Source organism: Liolophura sinensis, chromosome 10, assembly GCF_032854445.1.
Source record: "Liolophura sinensis isolate JHLJ2023 chromosome 10, CUHK_Ljap_v2, whole genome shotgun sequence".
NCBI classification, from domain to species: domain Eukaryota; kingdom Metazoa; phylum Mollusca; class Polyplacophora; order Chitonida; family Chitonidae; genus Liolophura; species Liolophura sinensis.
In genome coordinates, this window is record NC_088304.1 from 32,798,400 (window position 1) to 32,821,189 (window position 22,790).

General features: G+C 40.5%; 1 protein-coding gene across 1 annotated transcript in view; it reads left to right on the forward strand.

Moving 5' to 3' along the window:
• Positions 1 to 22,790, forward strand: part of LOC135477118 (neurofibromin-like) — a 98,394-nt gene that overhangs the window by 24,149 nt on the left and 51,455 nt on the right. The window contains 16 exon segments of the mRNA XM_064757273.1: positions 11 to 55; positions 58 to 78; positions 1,590 to 1,776; positions 3,064 to 3,137; positions 4,092 to 4,247; positions 4,922 to 5,007; positions 5,446 to 5,541; positions 6,542 to 6,713; positions 8,014 to 8,153; positions 13,249 to 13,321; positions 13,706 to 13,842; positions 14,699 to 14,815; positions 15,679 to 15,857; positions 20,199 to 20,410; positions 21,109 to 21,192; positions 22,068 to 22,255. Coding sequence (XP_064613343.1) covers positions 11 to 55; positions 58 to 78; positions 1,590 to 1,776; positions 3,064 to 3,137; positions 4,092 to 4,247; positions 4,922 to 5,007; positions 5,446 to 5,541; positions 6,542 to 6,713; positions 8,014 to 8,153; positions 13,249 to 13,321; positions 13,706 to 13,842; positions 14,699 to 14,815; positions 15,679 to 15,857; positions 20,199 to 20,410; positions 21,109 to 21,192; positions 22,068 to 22,255 — 1,967 coding nt within the window.

Below are 22,790 nucleotides of genomic sequence, written 5' to 3' on the forward strand. Positions count from 1 at the left end.
TTTCCTGCAGAAGCACAAGGAATATGCCAATGTGGGCAGTAATATTGCAGTTTGCAGCAGGCTCACATCAAACTGGAGGTGAGGCAGAATGTAACGGATTTCCCTGCAGATCAGTGGATTTAGTGTACATTAGATTCCTTACCTTCGCCAAACCTTCTGTAATACACAGAAAAGGAATGCAGATTCCACCCACTTGTGTTCATGCACACGCGCTGAGCCTAGTTTCACAGGGATGTTGTGCATGTACAATTATCACAAATAAAATACAATGGTACGATGATAGTGATGTACAAATATTGTATGACAAGTGACGATAAAAAAACGTAACGTTGCTTTGTGAAACTTGACTCAGAACTTTCCTTATCTTTTTGTGCAGAAGGCTACACTTTTTGTGCAGAAGGCTACAAAATTAGCTATCAGCTACCTGATAGATAATTAAATGATGTAGGTGAAAATAGATGGCTACCTGCTCAGTTTTTCCTCCAAAAGTAATAATCTGCAGGTGGTTGTTAACCACCGTCTAATAAACCCTGTGATGTGATTGGTCAAACATTGGCATGTCATTTGTAAAAGCTGAAATGATTGGACAAAAGAGACCAGGGCTTACTCTGGGTCACTCTTTTATTGAACCAGTGACTTAAGCCACACATCAGATTTGTAGCGAATAATATTTTTCTTCAGCCATACTTGTTTGGACCAATTTAAATTCCCAAATATGCCATTATTCTCACTCATTATATAACAGAAATGTTCTTTTAAGCATTAAACGTGAATTCGCACTTGGTATGCATCTGAGCCAGCAAATGTTTTTTTTTTTTTTGCATTTACATGTACGAGAACAGTGGGCTAAATTGAGCTGTTTTAATTAAGACCATCAAAATTGGGAGATCAGTTTAAGCAACTCCATGAAGCCAGCTTAGATCACATTTTTCAGTGTAAAAATCTGAGCCGGCCTTGATCCACCTAATTTTCTTATTGCAGCCACAGCTCATACCCTACCAAAGCAATCAGATTGGGCCAGAGGCCCATCGGAATCTTACAAGAATCAAATGTTAGTTGTTAGAATGTTTTGGTGATTGTGTGCACAAATCATGAGCTCTGGGAAGCCAATGTTGATGCATTTAAGTTTTTTTTCAAGTGACGAATTTTGATTGATTCATGCACCTTTAGGGCCCCATAAGATTTTTTTTTTTATCAAGGTTGCTTAATTTCTAATCAGAATAGCTTTAAAGAAGTGTTGGCATCAAAAGTATTATTGCAAGGCCTTTATGTGCTTCTGAGGGTGCATTTATGTGCTTCTGAAAGTGCATTGATGTGCTTCTGAAGGTGCATTTTTGTGCTTCTGAAAGTGCATTGATGTGCTTCTGAAGGTGCATTTTTGTGCTTCTGAAAGTGCATTGATGTGCTTCTGAAGGTGCATTTTTGTGCTTCTGAAGGTGCATTTTTGTGCTTCTGAAAGTGCATTGATGTGATTCTGAAGATGCATTTTTGTGCTTCTGAAGGTGCATTTTTGTAGGCCAAGCTTTCAGTGAAATACAGTGCATAAATAATATTTGAAAGTAATTCATTGATTTATTTTTGCGGATCAGGTTGTGTTTTTCATGTACCTGTGGAGTATCGATATTGATGCGGTGCTGACAGCCATGTCCTGTTTCCACTTACTCTGCGAGGAGGCTGACATTCGCTGTGGCGCTGACGAGATGGCTGTTACACAGATCCTGCCCAACTACAACGTCTACACGGAGTTAGCAGCAGCCAGCACCGTTCTCACCACAGGTGAAGAGACTTGGTGTGCTAATTAATCAAGCTGTACTGGAGATTTGGGGCAAAAAATCCAAATTCGCTTGTCAAATCAGATTTCAAACATTTCCCAAGAGTAGCTCAAATAATTGCCTTGTAGTAAATATCAGGCTTGTTTGATAGTTATAATGTGACTTGATTTATTAAGATTAGGAACTTTATAACCGATTTTGAACAGAATCACGTGCACAGATGACGCTGACATGAAAGGTAGTACTTTGTGCCATTCAAAGATAATAGCAAAATTGGATTAACACTAACCGTTTTTAAATTCCCAAATTTAAAATTTTAAATTCCATTTTGTGCCAAAAATGCCTGGTATAACCTCTTTTAGTTTAAGCTGCATGTATTCTGTAATTTCTTATCATAATACAGTGGAGACATCCAACACATCCAGTTTCCCACCACCCCTTCTCGTGGCATTACTTTTTATTCCATTCCCGATGAAAGCAATTGTGACATCATGATATAAAAGAAAGATCGAATGTTCGTACAGAATGTGTGGGACATCAGATCGACCTATATTGGCAACAGTACCGCGTATGATTGGTCAGTTGTGTGTTCTTCATTAAACGTTTGGAAAGGTCTTTTGTTTTGGAAATTTAAACATTAAATAAATATTATCACTGCCATCATGTAAGGTAAGATTTCTTGAGGATGGTGTTATTTGGTTGGGAAAAAAAAACAACCAAATAAATAAATAATGAAAGAGATACGATTAATAAATATGCACAAATTGGCAATAGCTGCCACGTCTGGCTAGACGTCAATGCCCTCTCCCTATTTAAGGGAGTACATGTGCCAGATTGGACAAAATGACCAGGCCCTGGGATCATGAAGTAATACTAGACTTCAGTATTTAAATCACTTTAGTATTGTTATTTCTTATATAACAGTGTCAAAAAATTGCTTGACAGTGTAAATTCTGGATAAGTTAATGTACAACAAATTCGACCTAAAATAATGATAAAGAACATGGCAAATTTGATGATTGAAATTTTGACTTTCGTCTGATTGTTTCGTGATCCTGGGGACATGGATTAGTCTTGTGTCACTTTTTTTTTCAGCCAGTGACTTGGAGAGCCAGATTTTGTGGCCAATATTATTTTTCTTTAGCCATACTTTCTTAGTCCAATTTAGATTCCCAAATGTGCCATGTTAAACATAGGACGACACAAGTTTGGCCAATCAACAGAGCTGTGTTTTGATAAGTTTTTCAAAGATAATAATATTATCATAACATGTAAGTTGTTGTTGTTGCAGGTCGAGCAGCACTGCAGAAGAGGATCATGGTATTGCTTCGTAAAATTGACCATTCCACACAAGGCAATATGCATGTGAGTAAGCAATTAGATGCAATGAGATAGTTGATAATCAGATAACTTTAAAAGGAAAGAGACTACTTTGGTCCTCTAGTGGTGAGTGTGTCCGCCTCAAAGTTGGATCAAACCAAATGGCACTTGATGATGCCCCATTTTATTTTTCGCTTATTAAAGAGGTTAGAGCAAGAAAACAGGACTGATTGACCCGATGTCAATATCATGTGAGTGGGTGGGATCTTCTGTCTGGTGTCTTTTGGCAAAATATAGAACTGTTTGTAAGGCATTTACTACTATGAAATCGCACTAATGTCCGGCTATTTGTTTTATGATTTGATTGGTGTGTTACGCCGTACTCAAGAATATTTCCCTGATACCACAGCGCTGGTATGCTGACCCTCTCGGCAACGGAGCCCCCTAGGCTATTCCAGACCTGGGAAGTTTCCTCCAATGGGCTGATTTTAGACTTTTTTGTTTGAAATTAACAGGTAACAAAAGCAGTTGATTTTGTCGAAACAGGTGATAGCTAAAGTAATTTGGAGGCAGGGTGAGGTATTTTCAGACTCTCTGGCCATCCATTCCCATGCCTGCTATTCGAAGGATGTAAAATTATATGATTTTTTCTTTTGTTGACTCAGTCGGTTAAAGCGCTAGCGCAGCGTAATGACCCAGGAGTCTCTCACCAATGCGGTCGCTGTGAGTTCAAGTCCAGCTCATGCTGGCTTCCTCTCCGGCCGTACGTGAGAAGGTCTGTCAGCAACCTGCGGATGGTCGTGGGTTTCCTCCGGGCTCTGCCCGGTTTCCACCCACCATAATGCTGGCCGCCGTCGTATAAGTGAAATATTCTTGAGTACGGCGTAAAACACCAATCAAAAAAAAAAAAAAAAAAAAAAAAAAAAAATCTTTTGTTGAAAAGTTAGTTTCTCATTGTATATAGCGTATGGTGCATGTTCTTGTATTGTTTCACCTCAGGCCTGGGAAGATACATTCAGGAACTGGGAAAGGCTTACAAAGATTTTAGAAACGTACCCCAAGTGTAAGGTAGAGGACGGTGGGAATGTAGTGACAGACTCGTCGCGGTTTCGGCGCAAACCGCCGCACCACGCCACTACGGAGCATGAGTTAGAGGTGTGTATGTTACCTTGGTGATCTAGAGATCAGAGTTTTTTTCTCTTTTGTCTGTAGCTTTAATCTATAACTTTTGTATATATTTACACAGGGGCTATTGCCCGTTGTTCTCATTGCAGCAAATCTGCTTCTCACCAATCTGAGGTCATACATTTGAATCTAGCTCTTGCTCTTTCGGCAAGGGCTTTGTCAGGTACATTGTTGTATCTTGATTTCAACTGTAAACCTGATTGCCATCTTCTGTAAAGAAAAATAATTGAGTATAGTTTTAAATCCCAGTTACATGCATAGATAGAAGATCATATGTTTTACATGCCAATGTACATGCATGTTTGAATGTGATGTTTTAAGTCTGATTTTTGCTAGAAATCACAATCACAACTCCGACGTATGGCATCATTTGTGTAGGCCACAGTTTGAGGAATGAATGAATGAAACCTTTATTTCAAAGATTTATTATCTTCACAGAGGCCCTCTTCACAATCGATGAACAAGTAAACGCAATAAATATATATATACAATGTCATTTCATTTTTTAAAACATGGAAACAGTCAGTTTTTCATCACTACATCAGCTAAAATCATAAAGAAAGAAAAATAAGAAATGTCTACATGGCTATTATTTGACCTGTGCATGTAACCTTCATATTAAATGCTTGTTTTCCCTGTTTTAGGACCAGTCAAATGAGTGGGCTAACATGACTGGGTTTCTGTGTGCGCTGGGCAGTGTGTGTTTACAGAACAAGGCACATAGGTCCAGGTGGGATACAATCACTTTTATTTACACTTCATGTAAAGAAAAAAGAACGCTTGCTAGTCAGCTAATTCTGTTCCTGACAGATAAGGTAGCAGACTTAAATCTGGCTTGAATTCTCTTGTCAAGACGTTGCCTTTTTATGTCATAAACCGGACATCTGTCGGTTAAGTGAATGATTTTTACTATGGTTTTAATCAAACAGACGGCAAATTTTCGCAGCTAAATAGTATATTTGACATGCTTAGTTTTTTGTTTGTTTTGAACAGAAATGGCACCTGATTTTTATTTCAAGACCTCCTTGTTCATTATGAAGCTGTAAAGGATATACTCTAAAGCCCTCATGGGAGTTGTGGATCTTGCTTCAAGGAACCACAAATTGTCGGATTTCTCTAAATCAGAATTTCAATTCAGTGCAGTTCAATGTCGGCTTTTACATTTCAGCATGTTCTCGCTGTCGTCTTCCTCGACCTTTGACGTGAGAAAGAGTAGCTTGATGCAGAGTTGTGCAGGAGAGTCCACGTATTGCCCAGTCACACAGTGAGTTTTTACTGGTCATGATGTCATTTGATCAACATGTACTCATTTTGTCATACTCTTACTTTCATAACCTGGGGATGGCCGTGGGTTTCCAAGCAGGCTCTGCCCAGTTTTCTCCCACCACAATGCTGGCTGCCAGTGAATAACGGAAATATTCTGAGTACAGCCCCCAAAAAACACAATCAAATAAATTTTTCTTCCTTGACAATTTTATATGTTTTGGTGCAGTACTTTCACATAATCTTGAAATAAACAACAAAATTGAAAAATTAAAGTGGCGTTCATGTAAGTACTATCTGTAAATAGAGGTGATGCATCATTCCCATCCTTTGTGACATTTAAAGGTGGAGAAAACATAAAAATTAGATGAAATGAAAGAGTTTAGATGAAAGAGCTCAGATGAAAGCGAGCGAAAAGTTAGTTGTAAATGTTGTCGTCAATGCTTTCTTTAGTTTTCTTTAAAGAGAAAAAGGCAATTGAAAATAATTTTTATATGGTGGTTATTCGAACCACCTTTTGTTATATATGGTATTTGTGTATTGATGTTATAAACAAGGATTAACATGTTTAATAAATAATGTGTTCAGTCTGAATTTTGGTCATGTTTATGTTTTTAATATATTCATAAATATTATCATAATTCAGATTAAATGCATAGATTTGGATATAAACAAATTTACATTCAAATAGATTTATTAGACATGCACCTTATCCTTATGTAGAACATGTATCCAGTGACGATAAATACCAAAAGGTTATCCCAAATATCCACCATACAATAATATTTTCAAATATCCTTTTCTGAAAGAAAAAAAAAATCGAAAAACATATTTAAGGCAATATTTGTAAATAAGTTTAGACGCTCTATCATCTGATTTGGGTATCGTTTTTGTGTATTGTTGTATTTTAACTTTCTATGGTGCTTTGTCAGAAATGGGCCAGGAAAAATTAGCAACTTAGCCGTGCACGAAATTTCTAAAGTCAAAATTTTGTTTTCCAGATTTCTGGGAATCCTGCTAAAACTACTGGTGTGTCAAAATGAGAAGTTTGGGGCTCAGATCCAGAAGCATGTCAAGGAGTTGGTCGGTCATGAGCTTAACCCAGCTGTCTACCCTATACTGTTTGAACAGATCAAAGTCTGTGTGGATAAGTTCTTTGATGCCAGTGGACAGGTAACACCAAGTTTTATAGATAGCCCTCGCTGGCTTTGATAGTTAAAACATGAATTCACTGTAGCTATCAGGTCGTGTGTTCAAATCCAGCTCTCACTGCTTCTTCTGTAGCTTTACAGTGTTAAGAAATCAGGTCTCATTACTTACTGTAGTTGTTCAATCTTTTAAAATGTTTGCAAGGGGTTCATTCAAGCATATTCTGGAGGCATTTTTTGTCAGAATTAGGGAGAGTCATAGTTTAAATCATTTGGTATGTTCATTTCAATTGTTTTAGCCAAAATTTGTTACTGAAAGTTTACATTGTCAAACAATATTTAGACTTTGTTACATTAGAAATAAAAATTTTAAAGTGCTTAGAAATTTTGGACTTACTCTGTCTTCAGTCTTTTCCCATATGAAAGATTAACTTTCAGTGCAATTTATGCATATTTTTAATTTGATTTTGAAGAAAAAACCAACATCGGTTGGATTGGCCAATCTCAAGGCTTCACAAAAAGTATAATTTTGTTAGTCTGCGCAGAATACTGCCTTCAGAATATGCTTATATAAAAAGAATTACAGTAAGGCTAAGATCTCAGCAGGATCCCGAGGCCAGGAGCTTTTTTAAGGTAGAGGATTACTTCAGGCTTCTCAGTGTCTTTCACCCATAAGCATGACTGCCATCATGTATTTATTTATTTATTTGATTGGTGTTTTACGCCGTAGTAAAGAATATTTCACTTGTACGTCCACGGCCAGCTTTATAGTGGGTGGAAACTGGGCAGAGCCCAGGGGAAACCCACAACCATCCTCAAGTTGCTGGCAGACCTTCCCATGTACGGCCGGAGAGGAAGCCAGCGTTGTCTGGACTTGAACTCACAGTGACCGCGTTGATGAGAGATTCCTGGATCATTATGCTGCGCTAGCACGCTAACCAACTGAGCCACGGAGGCCCCCTTGCCATCACGCCCACCTTGACACATTCTAGCCCAAAGTGTTTAAAGTAGACTGCAAATGTTTTGGTCTAAAACTGAATGTTAAGAGGGTAAATACTCGTGTATGTGGAGATTTTTGCTACATTTCTACACTTTCCGAGTGTATGCCATTTGAAGTTTGTTTTTGCTGAGAAATGATCTGCTGAAATGACTGGTTTAGTCTGGGGACTGATTTCTGCAACCCATAAACCAGTTCTTGTATCAAAAGTTCTTGAGGCTTTAAAAAAAATAAGACATCTGTAATATAAATAATAAATCTATCCAGAAAACGTTTAACGTCAGCGCCTTGTGTAACTTCTTTCATACTCTTTTTTTGTGATTGGCAGGTAACTGTAACAGAGCTGAATACTCAGTTCATAGAGAACATCATCTTCATCATGAAGAATATTCTGGAGAATAAGCAGGAACAGCCATGTGAATACCTAGGTGTGACCAGTATAGAAACACTCATGCTGAACATTGTCAGGTGAGGCTAACACAGCAGCTGTGTGAATACCTGGGTGTGACCAGTATAGAAACACTCATGCTGAACATTGTCAGGTGAGGCTAACACAGCAGCTGTGTGAATACCTGGGTGTGACCAGTATAGAAACACTCATGCTGAACATTGTCAGGTGAGGCTAACACAGCAGCTGTGTGAATACCTGGGTGTGACCAGTATAGAAACACTCATGCTGAACATTGTCAGGTGAGGCTAACACAGCAGCTGTGTGAATACCTGGGTGTGACCAGTATAGAAACACTCATGCTGAACATTATCAGGTGAGGCTAATACCACAGCCGTGTGAATACCTGGGTGTAACCAGTATAGAAACGCTCATGCTGAACATTGTCAGGTGAGGCTAACACAGCAGCTGTGTGACTAGCTAGGTGTAACCAGTATAGAAACACTCATGCTGAACATTATCAGGTGAGGCTAACACAGCAGCTGTGTGAATACCTGGGTGTGACCAGTATAGAAACACTCATGCTGAACATTGTCAGGTGAGGCTAACATAGCAGCTGTGTGAATACCTGGGTGTGACCAGTATAGAAACACTCATGCTGAACATTGTCAGGTGTGGCTAACACAGCAGCTGTGTGAATACCTGGGTGTGACCAGTATGGAAACGCTCATGCTGAACATTGTCAGGTGAGGCTAACACAGCAGCTGTGTGAATACCTGGGTGTGACCAGTATAGAAACGCTCATGCTGAACATTGTCAGGTGAGACTAACACAGCAGCTGTGTGAATACCTGGGTGTAACCAGTATAGAAACACTCATGCTGAACATTGTCAGGTGTGGCTAACACCACAGCTGTGTGAATACCTGGGTGTGACCAGTATAGAAACACTCATGATGAACATTGTCAGGTGTGGCTAACACAGCAGCTGTGTGAATACCTGGGTGTGACCAGTATAGAAACACTCATGCTGAACATTGTCAGGTGAGGCTAACACAACAGCCGTGTGAATACCTGGGTGTGACCAGTATAGAAACACTCATGCTGAACATTGTCAGGTGAGGCTAACACCACAGCTGTGTGAATACCTAGGTGTAACCAGTATAGAAACGCTCATGCTGAACATTGTCAGGTGAGGCTAACACAGCAGCTGTGTGACTAGCTAGGTGTAACCAGTATAGAAACACTCATGCTGAACATTATCAGGTGAGGCTAACACAGCAGCTGTGTGAATACCTGGGTGTGACCAGTATAGAAACACTCATGCTGAACATTGTCAGGTGAGGCTAACATAGCAGCTGTGTGAATACCTGGGTGTGACCAGTATAGAAACACTCATGCTGAACATTGTCAGGTGTGGCTAACACAGCAGCTGTGTGAATACCTGGGTGTGACCAGTATGGAAACGCTCATGCTGAACATTGTCAGGTGAGGCTAACACAGCAGCTGTGTGAATACCTGGGTGTAACCAGTATAGAAACACTCATGCTGAACATTGTCAGGTGTGGCTAACACCACAGCTGTGTGAATACCTGGGTGTGACCAGTATAGAAACGCTCATGATGAACATTGTCAGGTGTGGCTAACACAGCAGCTGTGTGAATACCTGGGTGTGACCAGTATAGAAACACTCATGCTGAACATTGTCAGGTGAGGCTAACACAACAGCCGTGTGAATACCTGGGTGTGACCAGTATAGAAACACTCATGCTGAACATTGTCAGGTGAGGCTAACACCACAGCTGTGTGAATACCTAGGTGTGACCAGTATAGAAACACTCATGCTGAACATTGTCAGGTGAGGCTAACACAGCAGCTGTGTGAATACCTGGGTGTGACCAGTATAGAAACACTCATGATGAACATTGTCAGGTGAGGCTAACACAGCAGCTGTGTGAATACCTAGGTGTGACCAGTATAGAAACACTCATGCTGAACATTGTCAGGTGAGGCTAACACAGCAGCTGTGTGAATACCTGGGTGTGACCAGTATAGAAACACTCATGCTGAACATTGTCAGGTGAGGCTAACACCACAGCTGTGTGAATACCTGGGTGTGACCAGTATAGAAACACTCATTCTGAACATTGTCAGGTGAGGCTAACATAGCAGCTGTGTGACTACCTAGGTGTAACCAGTATAGAAACGCTCATGCTGAACATTGTCAGGTGTGGCTGACACAACAGCTGTGTGAATACCTGGGTGTGACCAGTATAGAAACACTCATGCTGAACATTGTCAGGTGAGGCTAACACAGCAGCTGTGTGAATACCTGGGTGTGACCAGTATAGAAACACTCATGATGAACATTGTCAGGTGAGGCTAACACAACAGCCGTGTGAATACCTGGGTGTGACCAGTATAGAAACGCTCATGCTGAACATTGTCAGGTGTGGTTGACACAACAGCCGTGTGAATACCTGGGTGTGACCAGTATAGAAACGCTCATGCTGAACATTGTCAGGTGTGGCTGACACAACAGCTGTGTGAATACCTGGGTGTGACCAGTATAGAAACACTCATGCTGAACATTGTCAGGTGAGGCTAACACAGCAGCTGTGTGAATACCTGGGTGTGACCAGTATAGAGACACTCATGATGAACATTGTCAGGTGAGGCTAACACAACAGCCGTGTGAATACCTGGGTGTGACCAGTATAGAAACGCTCATGCTGAACATTGTCAGGTGTGGTTGACACAACAGCCGTGTGAATACCTGGGTGTGACCAGTATAGAAACACTCATGCTGAACATTGTCAGGTGAGGCTAACACCACAGCTGTGTGAATACCTGGGTGTGACCAGTATAGAAACGCTCATGATGAACATTGTCAGGTGAGGCTAACACAGCAGCTGTGTGACTAGCTAGGTGTAACCAGTATAGAAACACTCATGCTGAACATTGTCAGGTGAGGCTAATACCACAGCCGTGTGAATACCTGGGTGTGACCAGTATAGAAACGCTCATGCTGAACATTGTCAGGTGTGGCTGACACAACAGCCGTGTGAATACCTGGGTGTGACCAGTATAGAAACGCTCATGATGAACATTGTCAGGTGAGGCTAACATAGCAGCTGTGTGACTACCTAGGTGTAACCAGTATAGAAACGCTCATGCTGAACATTGTCAGTTGTGGCTGACACAACAGCTGTGTGAATACCTGGGTGTGACCAGTATAGAAACACTCATGCTGAACATTGTCAGGTGAGGCTAACACAGCAGCTGTGTGAATACCTGGGTGTAACCAGTATGTAAACGCTCATGCTGAACATTGTCAGGTGAGGCTAACACAGCAGCTGTGTGAATACCTGGGTGTAACCAGTATGTAAACGCTCATGCTGAACATTGTCAGGTGAGGCTAACACAGCAGCTGTGTGAATACCTGGGTGTAACCAGTATAGAAACACTCATGCTGAACATTGTCAGGTGAGACTAACACAGCAGCTGTGTGAATACCTGGGTGTCACCAGTATAGAAACACTCATGCTGAACATTGTCAGGTGAGACTAACACAGCAGCTGTGTGAATACCTGGGTGTAACCAGTATGTAAACGCTCATGCTGAACATTGTCAGGTGAGGCTAACACCACAGCTGTGTGAATACCTGGGTGTGACCAGTATAGAAACGCTCATGCTGAACATTGTCAGGTGAGGCTAACATAGCAGCTGTGTGAATACCTAGGTGTGACCAGTATAGAAACACTCATGCTGAACATTGTCAGGTGAGGCTAACACAGCAGCTGTGTGAATACCTGGGTGTGACCAGTATAGAAACACTCATGCTGAACATTGTCAGGTGAGGCTAACATAGCAGCTGTGTGAATACCTGGGTGTGACCAGTATAGAAACACTCATGCTGAACATTGTCAGGTGTGGCTGACACAACAGCCGTGTGAATACCTGGGTGTAACCAGTATGTAAACGCTCATGCTGAACCTTGTCAGGTGAGGCTAACACAGCAGCTGTGTGAATACCTGGGTGTAACCAGTATGTAAACGCTCATGCTGAACATTGTCAGGTGAGGCTAACACAGCAGCTGTGTGAATACCTGGGTGTAACCAGTATGTAAACGCTCATGCTGAACATTGTCAGGTGAGACTAACATAGCAGCTGTGTGAATACCTGGGTGTGACCAGTATAGAAACGCTCATGCTGAACATTGTCAGGTGTGGCTGACACAACAGCCGTGTGAATACCTGGGTGTGACCAGTATAGAAACGCTCATGCTGAACATTGTCAGGTGTGGCTGACACAACAGCTGTGTGAATACCTGGGTGTGACCAGTATAGAAACGCTCATGATGAACATTGTCAGGTGAGGCTAACACCACAGCTGTGTGAATACCTGGGTGTGACCAGTATAGAAACACTCATGCTGAACATTGTCAGGTGAGGCTAACACCACAGCCGTGTGAATACCTGGGTGTAACCAGTGTAGAAACACTCATGCTGAACATTGTCAGGTGTGGCTGACACAGTAGCTGTGTGAATACCTGGGTGTGACGAGTATAGAAACACTCATTCTGAACATTGTCAGGTGTGGCTGACACAACAGCCGTGTGAATACCTGGGTGTAACCAGTATGTAAACGCTCATGCTGAACATTGTCAGGTGAGGCTAACATAGCAGCTGTGTGAATACCTGGGTGTGACCAGTATAGAAACGCTCATGATGAACATTGTCAGGTGTGGCTGACACAACAGCCGTGTGAATACCTGGGTGTGACCAGTATAGAAACACTCATGCTGAACATTGTCAGGTGAGGCTAACACCACAGCCGTGTGAATACCTGGGTGTAACCAGTATAGAAACACCCATGCTGAACATTGTCAGGTGCTGCTAACACAACAGCTGTGTGAATGCCTGAGTGTGACCAGTGTAGAAACACTGAGGCTGGTGTTTTTATAGGTGTTTTTATAGGCCAAAGACGCCTAGAGGAGGCATGTGACCTGTTATTTTGATGGATGCGTTTTCAGATTTCGTTGTCTTTCACAAATCATCATACCTTGTAGGTTTTACTGCACATCTGGAACACTAGGAATGTGACCAGTCTTTGTGAAACATTGACAGTGTCAAGTTGGTGTGAATAATACTTTTGTCATCATTTGTTGTTTTTAGATATGTTCGACACCTTGATTCTACGGCGCATGACATCACAATTAAGACCAAACTGTGCCAGCTAGTGGAAGCGGTATGTTGTTGTTTGTTTATGGTGGTAATGAGTGTGATTTTTAATGTAGTCAGATTTGCTGAAAAAAAGTCCCAAGATTAATTTACTTGAAATATTTCCTGCCAGACAATGATGTTTAACGTTATTGTTGACATGAACTTGATGTTGTAGTGAAAATATTTCTTCATTGTGATCATGTGTGCTAGTTTTGAGATTAAGATCTTTTCATCTCATGGTACTGGTGAACAGTTCTGCATCTGTAGGTGTTATATCAATTATTTCTAATGCCTAAATACTTTTAAAAAGACTATATTTTCTGGTTGTGTTATATTACAGCTTTGGCAGTACAACATTTTTGCATTCATGCGTTAATTTCTATACATTTATGTCATGGAACACTTCCAGATGATGCATCGCCGAGATGACCTCACATTTCGTCAAGAGATGAAATTCCGTAACAAGCTGGTAGAGTACTTGACTGACTGGATAATGGGAAACTCTCACCAGGTTAACATCCAGGGGGACATCTCTGTAATGTCACGGTAAGCAGCAAGCTCTGTATCCAGCTTCTCTAAAGTCACATATAGTTGCCACTGCATAAATCTAATCTCCCTACAGTCAGATCTAGTGGCCGTTATTTACATTGACTTGTCAATGACTAGATCTGCAGTAAAGCTAATCTCACTACAGTCAGATCTAGTGGCCAAAATTTACACTGACTTGGCACTGATTAGATAAGAAGTAAATCTATTCTCACTGAAGTCAGATTTCGTGGCCGCTAGTAACACTGACTCGAGGCTGACTAGATCTGAAGTAAATCTAATCTCACTAACATCAGGTCTAGTGGCCACTACATGTATTTACAGTGACTTGTCATTGACAAGATAAGGAGTAAAATTTAATCTTTCTCAAGTCCGATCTGATCGTTACATGTACCCTATGTTCTGATTTGTGGCTGACTACATCTGAAGTAAATCCTGGGAACAATAAATCAGAATTTTCTTCACAACTAGGCATGCTATTCTCGCTATACACGCTTCTTGCCTGTCAATCACAGCAACACTCACTTCGGCTCTAATATTTTATCCATCCACAGTGTTCTAAGTGGCCAATTATGCGCCATTTTTGGAATTGGCCTTGTGATTATTGACACTGAAGGTCCATTTTGGTGGGGGTTGTGTACAAATGTCTGTTTTGATGCATTAGTCCTGTTTATTAATATAGCCTGCTGTATTGATGGAACAATTTCTCTACGATTTCCACAAGCAGACAGACCTGTGGGAGCTGACTCAGACTGTCTCCAACAGGACCTGTTTGTGGACAGTGACTTGGGAATGGCTAACACTCACTGCTCCGTAGGCATTGTTTGTTGTCACGTCACCTGCTGTTTTGTTACAGTGACCTTGACCAGGCAAGTATGGAGGCTGTAGCTGCACTGTTAGCAGGACTACCACTCCAGCCAGAGGAGAGTGACCGTGGGGACCTGATGGAGGCCAAGTCACAGCTCTTCCTCAAGTAAGTAACTTGCTGTACCTGCTGATACTTGTGCTTCACTTTACTCTGCATCTAACAAACTACTCCTGTTTTGATTGGGTGGCAACAATCATGTGGGGGACATGTATATTCCCGCATCCTGCGGCCAATGCCATATGGGTCTCTTGATTAGGTTTTCTCTCCTTGTTTGGCTGTGAAACATGGACACGCTGAAGTGATTTGCCTGTACATGATCCCTCTGTGCTAAATGAATGGGATAAATTTGTTGCACAATAACTTAGTGACAGGATACAGAAATATATAGTGTCAGTAACCCTTATATTGGGCTCTGCAGATGGTTAGCCATAAATGAAGATTACCACAGATCAGGGAAAATCTGGACTATCAGGAAAAACGGAACTGCCTGTTCCAGACACAGGAATATCAGGGAATTTAGAATTTTGATGGTTTTGTCCTGGAATATCAGGGAAAATTGATGTCAAGCCCGCTGTAGCAATTTCCAAAGTCAAACAGCTCTAAATTCCTTGATGTTTGCTGTTATAAAATGTAAAATTCGAATGTACGGGTGCGCAACATTTGACCCATGTTTTTAAGCTCTCTTACATGGATTGAAAGTTAAGCGTTTTCTTTTAACTCCTGTACATGTATAATGGGCTCTCATACATGGATTAAAGTATCAATTCCTAACTCAGTATTGACTTCTAAATGTTTATTTTGGATTATTTTAAATTACCAATCCAAGAAGTCCATAAATAAATAAACAATAAGTTAACATGGCAGTCAAGGGTTTGGCTTTACCTGGAGTTTATCTGGTACATGTGCAGTATATTGTGTCTTTCTGTCAAGGAAACAACAAACAACTGATCTTCTTGTTTCCTTTCCAGATACCTGACATTGTTCATGAACCTTCTGAATGACTGTTCTGAGGAAGAACAAGACAAAGCCATGGACCCGACCCGCAAGCGCAGCATCTCCAACCTGAGCGCGCTGCGCAACTGCACGGTGCAGGCCATGTCTAACCTGCTCAACGCCAACATTGACAGTGGTCTCATGCACTCCATAGGTACAGTAATCAGCTGAAATTTTTGATGCAATTTTTGATGGAATTTTTCATTCGCTAATCGCTTTGTCGCACTAACTGTGTAAAGAATCGCTTAAAAGCTGCTATGACTCTATAGTCAGTCACATCTATGATCGTTTGGTTTTTCCAGCAACTGTAATCACCCATCTGTACTACAGTTCATTCAGCAGGTGATTATTTCGTGGAAAATACCATCAAACTATGTGATTTTTTATGGGTCTGTTGGTGAGAATCGCTAGAGGCCCATTATAGAGGCATAAAAAAAAAAGTGAAGAAATTGCCGGAAGTAGTTACACTCAAGTATGACGTGTCGGTGCGCCTTACGAAATAGACCATAAGTTATGGTCAAATATTAGCTTCCTTTTGTGATGTTTTCTTCATTGTTTTGTTGGGATTTATATGTTGTGATTATACATTGAATAAAAATTCTAATTATGTTTGGAGTTTTATGCTCTCATTTATTATTCATTTAGTTTTGTGTCACAAAATGTTATCAAATAAGCTTGCACTATTTTGAGGATCGTGAAGGTAAATGCCACTTATCGGTCGGTACCTTGATTGTCTGTGCTAGGGTATGTAGCTAAAAGATTTACACCATGTAAGGTACCCTATCCTACGTTCATGTACTTAACAGCGCCTAATAATATTTGGGCCTACCTTACGGCAATCGAGCGCTTTGTTAGTCACCAAAATGGTGAAAATAAACAATGTGGAATCAGACGGCAGGTATGCCATTTGACCTTGACCCCAATGCTACGGGTATGCCATATGACCTTGACCCCAGTGCTACAGGTAAGGGGCTACAGTTCATTTGGGTTACTATACAGCAAGTTCTGCTACTGTACTGCATTAAATCATCCTAATATCGCATCCAATGTATGGTTTTCATTCTACACCGATAGTCGGTTATTTGTACCATGTTAAAGTGTCATGGAGGGTTCAGTTTCCAACGTGTACATGGATCGGTGATCTGTGAGGAGAGAAGCAAATGCAACGAAATACAGTGATTACGAGAACAGCTCGTGTTCCGAAACACGTTAGATTTATACTATATGCTTCCAATAAATAAAGCACAAATAATAAATTTTTGTCTTCACATGTAGGCCTACATTTCAAACATATCAAGCATATCATGATTTTATTCCAAAACGGCAGTTGTTGGTGTATACAAAAATGTTTCGACAGGTTAAAAAAAATCACCAGTCGTATTTTACAAGTTACAATAGAATAAAATAATACTGCAACCTCTGCTACAGGTGGACATGTACATACATATACTCATTGTCCTGAATGTAACTACAAGATTTCCTGCACCGGTAGGTCTGTGTAGGCCTATATATGTATGTAATTACAAGCATCTTTGTACTGGTAAGTCTATGTAGGCCTATACATGTATGTAATTACAAGAATTCCTGCACCGGTAGGTCTATGTAGGCCTATACATGTATGTAATTACAAGCATCTCTGTACTGGTAGGTCTTTATAGGCCTATACATGTATGTAATTACAAGCATCTCTGTACTGGTAGGTCTTTATAGGCCTATACATGTATGTAATTACAAGCATCTCTGCACCGGTTGGTCTATGGAGGCCTATACATGTATGTAATTACAAGAATCTCTGTACCGGTTGGTCTATATAGGCCTATACATGTATGTAATTACAAGAATCTCTGTACTGGTAGGTCTGTGTAGGCCTATACATGTATGTAATTACAAGCATCTCTGTACCGGTAGGTCTGTGTAGGCCTATACATGTTTGTAATTACAAGCATCTCTGTTCTGGTAGGTCTATATAGGCCTATACATGTATGTAATTACAAGCATCTCTGTACTGGTAGGTCTTTATAGGCCTATACATGTATGTAATTACAAGCATCTCTGTACTGGTAGGTCTTTATAGGCCTATACATGTATGTAATTACAAGCATCTCTGTACCGGTAGGTCTGTGTAGGCCTGTACATGTATGTAATTACAAGCATCTCTACCGGTAGGTCTTTATAGGCCTATACATGTATGTAATTACAAGAATTCCTGCACCAGTAGGTCTGTGTAGGCCTATACATGTATGTAATTACAAGAACCTCTGTACCAGTAGGTCTGTGTAGGCCTATACATGTTTGTAATTACAAGCATCTCTGTTCTGGTAGGTCTATATAGGCCTATACATGTATGTAATTACAAGCATCTCTGTACTGGTAGGTCTTTATAGGCCTATACATGTATGTAATTACAAGCATCTCTGTACTGGTAGGTCTTTATAGGCCTATACATGTATGTAATTACAAGCATCTCTGTACTGGTAGGTCTTTATAGGCCTATACATGTATGTAATTACAAGCATCTCTGTACTGGTAGGTCTTTATAGGCCTATACATGTATGTAATTACAAGCATCTCTGTACTGGTAGGTCTTTATAGGCCTATACATGTATGTAATTACAAGCATCTCTGTACTGGTAGGTCTTTATAGGCCTATACATGTATGTAATTACAAGCATCTCTGTACTGGTAGGTCTTTATAGGCCTATACATGTATGTAATTACAAGAATCTCTGTACTGGTAGGTCTTTATAGGCCTATACATGTATGTAATTATAAGAATCTCTGTACCGGTAGGTCTGTGTAGGCCTATATATGTATGTAATTACAAGCATCTTTGTACTGGTAAGTCTATGTAGGCGTATACATGTATGTAATTACAAGAATTCCTGCACCGGTAGGTCTATGTAGGCCTATACATGTATGTAATTACAAGCATCTCTGTACCGGTAGGTCTTTATAGGCCTATACATGTATGTAATTATAAGAATCTCTGTACCGGTAGGTCTGGGTAGGCCTATACATGTATGCACACGTATGCATAGGTATGTCTTTCGATTTTCTCAACTCCCTTCACTCATTCAACTTGACGATTTCCAGGTGTATGGCTGGGGACCCAAAATAGTGAAGTGTTGAGTCTTTTCAAAAAATGTGTATTGCGGTAGGCTTTCCCAGCCTTTTTACATGTATTTTATGCATCCTCGCCATATTTGTACTGTTGAGATACAAGTATACAGTGTAAAGACCAAAACATGTGTTGTATGACAATATGCTACCGATGTGCTGCAGTGGTGCAAATAATGGAGATTTTCATGCTCATACTAACCCAACAATTAGAAATGGTAACGACTAATTTCAAAACAATTTTCGGTAAAATGTCTACAATCTTACAGTATATCATAATATGACATTTTGGTGTAATGCATTCTCTTTAAAGTCATGTCATAATGAGGGGTGGGGCCAGGTCCTCCATTACAGACAGAATAACTGATAGGCCCTTTGTGGGTGGAGAAGACCAACGAATTGTACTAGAAGACAATTGGTCGTTAGTTACAAAAGGAACATAAATAGAAGAAGAGCAATAGACTCATTTCACATTCCTTGGGCTGTAGTTTATAATTATATTAGTAAGGTTAGGTAGAGAGTAGAAGGGTGTTCAGCTTTCCACCACAGACGCACACAGGATAGGGCTTCAGTTCCAGCACATCACAGCCTGCTCATGACAATCAGTGATACATGCCATTTATTGCAGGCTCTTCCAACATTATCATGGTATGCAGGTTTGTACATCAAGAGTTATCACCAAAGTGTGGTCGTTAGCCCAAGACACTATGGTTTCCTCCACTAATGCTGTCATGAGGAATTTATTGAAAGGGACCATAGTTTGTTTAAGGGTTTAACACCTTCGTTTTGGTATTTGTTGTGTAACCCTATACCTCTGAACCATGTTTCGTTCCGAAGAAGTTTGATGAGGTAGGAAACAAGGTTCAGCGATATCAGGTTACACAATAAACACCAAGACAAAGGTGTTAAAATCTCGTTCAAAAACGAGGCAAAACAACATATTCCATGCAGCTATTTGCTGCTGTTCTTTTTCTGTCACTCTGCAGAGGTCATACATTTTGGACCAATCAACAGCAAGATTATTCCATTGCAGTTGACCTAGATATTTCAAAGCTGTGTATGTGTGACGTTGTGTCTTATTGTTGCGTGACGTAGAAATGTAAAAGTTTATTGCACATGTATTATGGCGTCATACCGCTGAGCCCAGATTGCAAGGCTGAGAAACAAATTCCTCAGGGAGGTAAACGTACTGGCCAGTGTTTAGTGCGTGACATATTCGATGTCGTTTGAAAGGTTATTTCCATTGTGTATACTTGCACACGGACCACAGGTAACAGCGGGGTAGAATTGGTAGTTCGCTCAGTTCACAAATAGTTCAGGCCAGATTGGTCTTGACAACATATTCATGTACATGTATACTGTTTTGTTGTTGTTGTAGCCTTGGGTTACCATAAAGACCCACAGACCCGGGCTGCTTTCATGGAGGTGCTGACAAAGATTCTCCAGCAGGGGACCGAGTTTGAGACACTTGCAGAGACTGCACTAGCTGACCGGTTTGAGAGACTTGTTGAGCTAGTGACCATGATTGGGGACAAAGGAGAGCTCCCCATAGCCATGGCATTGGCCAGTGTCGTCTCTTTCAATCAAGTGGTAATTAACATTTTACACCATTTTTGTAATAGACTTTTCTCATATCTTTCTGCTAGTCATATCACACTGATATTTTATGAAATTTTTTTTTAGTCAGAATCTGATGTGAGCTCACGGAATAAAAAAGTGAACTGCTGTTGCTCCAGTTAGATGAAATAATTTCCCAATAATTTTTCCCAATCCAGGGATGAGAATATTCAACTGAATTCATTCTTGAAGGGAAATCCTGATTTCCTTTCAAAATGGCCAAAACTGATCATTTTGCTAAATATCCGCTGATTTTGATGGAAGGGATTCTCTTACCCACCAATCGGAGATCGTTTGCATTTTCAGTCGGGAACCTCACACTGGTGGATTACGAGGATTTATATCCTAGATAAAGTTTAACATTTTAGACAGAGTTTAGACAGTACAAGACACCATGATGTAACTGACTGACTGCTCAAAAACCAGCATATGTTTGGAGACAATAACAGAGCCATTATGATCTCGATCGAATGTGATGAAAATCATTTTATTTCAGATTTTGTTTCTAGGCTGTACATGTAAGGGCAGTCAATAAGGCTTGACTCTCCTGTGTTGTAAACCTGCAGTATTGATTAAGCAGTTTTACCATGATTTATGTATTTGTATTTACACTGGATATTAAATATGCCTCTCGACATCTTGCTGATTGATTGTATGCTTGTCTCTGTGAGGATGAACTGGCACGTGTGTTCGTGAACCTGTTTGATGCCAAACATCTCCTCTACCAGCTGCTGTGGAATATGTTCTCTAAAGAGGTAAGCTTTTAGATTTTAACAAATTCCCAGACATTTTGCAGTGTTTATCTCCTAATTCTAGCCTCTCATCGAATAATGTCTGCGGTGCATTTCTAAGAATTGGAAAAAGTTGGCATAGTTTATTCAGTGATCTGATTGGTTCATTGTGGGCTGAACTAGAGATTTCTGTTACTTAGTGGAATTTAATATTCATTATCCTACGATTTGTTGATTATCATTTTATATGGTGCATGAATGTAATGATGATATAAAATGAAGATTATATAATGCTGGCTTCCCCACTGGTCATGGGGTGGGTTCCCGCAACCTGTGGATGTTCGGAGGTTTCACTTGGATCTGCGTAATAATCCATGAGTTTGACCCCAGCTCATGCTGACCTCCTCTCCAGCCGTACATGGGAAGGTCTTCCAGCAACTTGCGGATGGTTGTGGGTTTCCCTCGAGCTCTGTCCGGTTTCAACCTACCATAAAGCTGGCCGTCGTCGTAAATATTTTTGAGTAGATAAATCAAAATCAAAGAAGTCACTCATATATGCCTGCTTTCCTGCCACCATAATGCTGACTGCCATCCTACAATGTGTGCTGTTTTTCACAATACATTATACACAAAACTACCCATTCAGAAGCACACAAAGGCCTTAAAATGATGTTTTTTCATGCTAAGACTCAAGTTTTATGGTAGGAAATTAATTAAACATGATGAAAAACTCTACAGTGGCTTTCAATAGGTGGATAAATCAATCAGAGTTAAGCGTAACACTTGAAAAATGCTGAACTTAAGTGAAATACTGTAAAATGAAGTATTCTTGAGTATGGGGTAAAACACCAATAAAATAAATAAATAAATTGTAATTTTGTACATGTGCTTGCCTGCAGGTGGAGATTGCAGACTGCATGCAGACTCTATTCCGAGGTAACAGTCTAGCCAGTAAGATCATGGCCTACTGTTTCCGGTACTACGGGCAGGGCTACCTCAGAGAACTTCTTAAACCCCTGATCATGGAGATGTTCCAGCAGGACAAGGCGCCAGAGAGGATTATCTCGTATGAAATCGATCCTGCCAGGTAAGCGGGGGTATAGTATGGCCAGTTCAAGTTTCTACTGCAACCACTGAATAGTCCAGAGGTTACTTAGGTGCCTGCTGAATGTCGGTGGTTTATTCTGGGCAGGCCAGTTTTCTCAGCGCATAAATCTTACTGCCATTGCATGTAAACTGTGCACGGCTGTAAACCCCAGTAAAATAACTTTTTTTATGCTCAGTAATAAAGGCCCAATTCTGGTCTGCTTCGGAGCATTTTGACTTGTACCAGTCCACCTTGGAGTGTGTTTGTCTGTTTGTCTTTTCATGTGGGAAGTAACGGTCAGAAATATCTCAAAAAAATGATTGAGTAAGACTTGACAGATTTGTTTCATGCTTTGTTCCTACAAATATCATCTTTCAGCATTTGCTTTATTTTTATCATTTTAACCAGATTTTACAGATTTTGCTCTGAGGCAAGTTTTCAGGGGTTTGCATCTAAAGCTGGGGAAACAACGGACAGACTTTTTCACATACATGGACACCACAGGCTTATCTTGTGAATTTCTAAAAATCTGCCT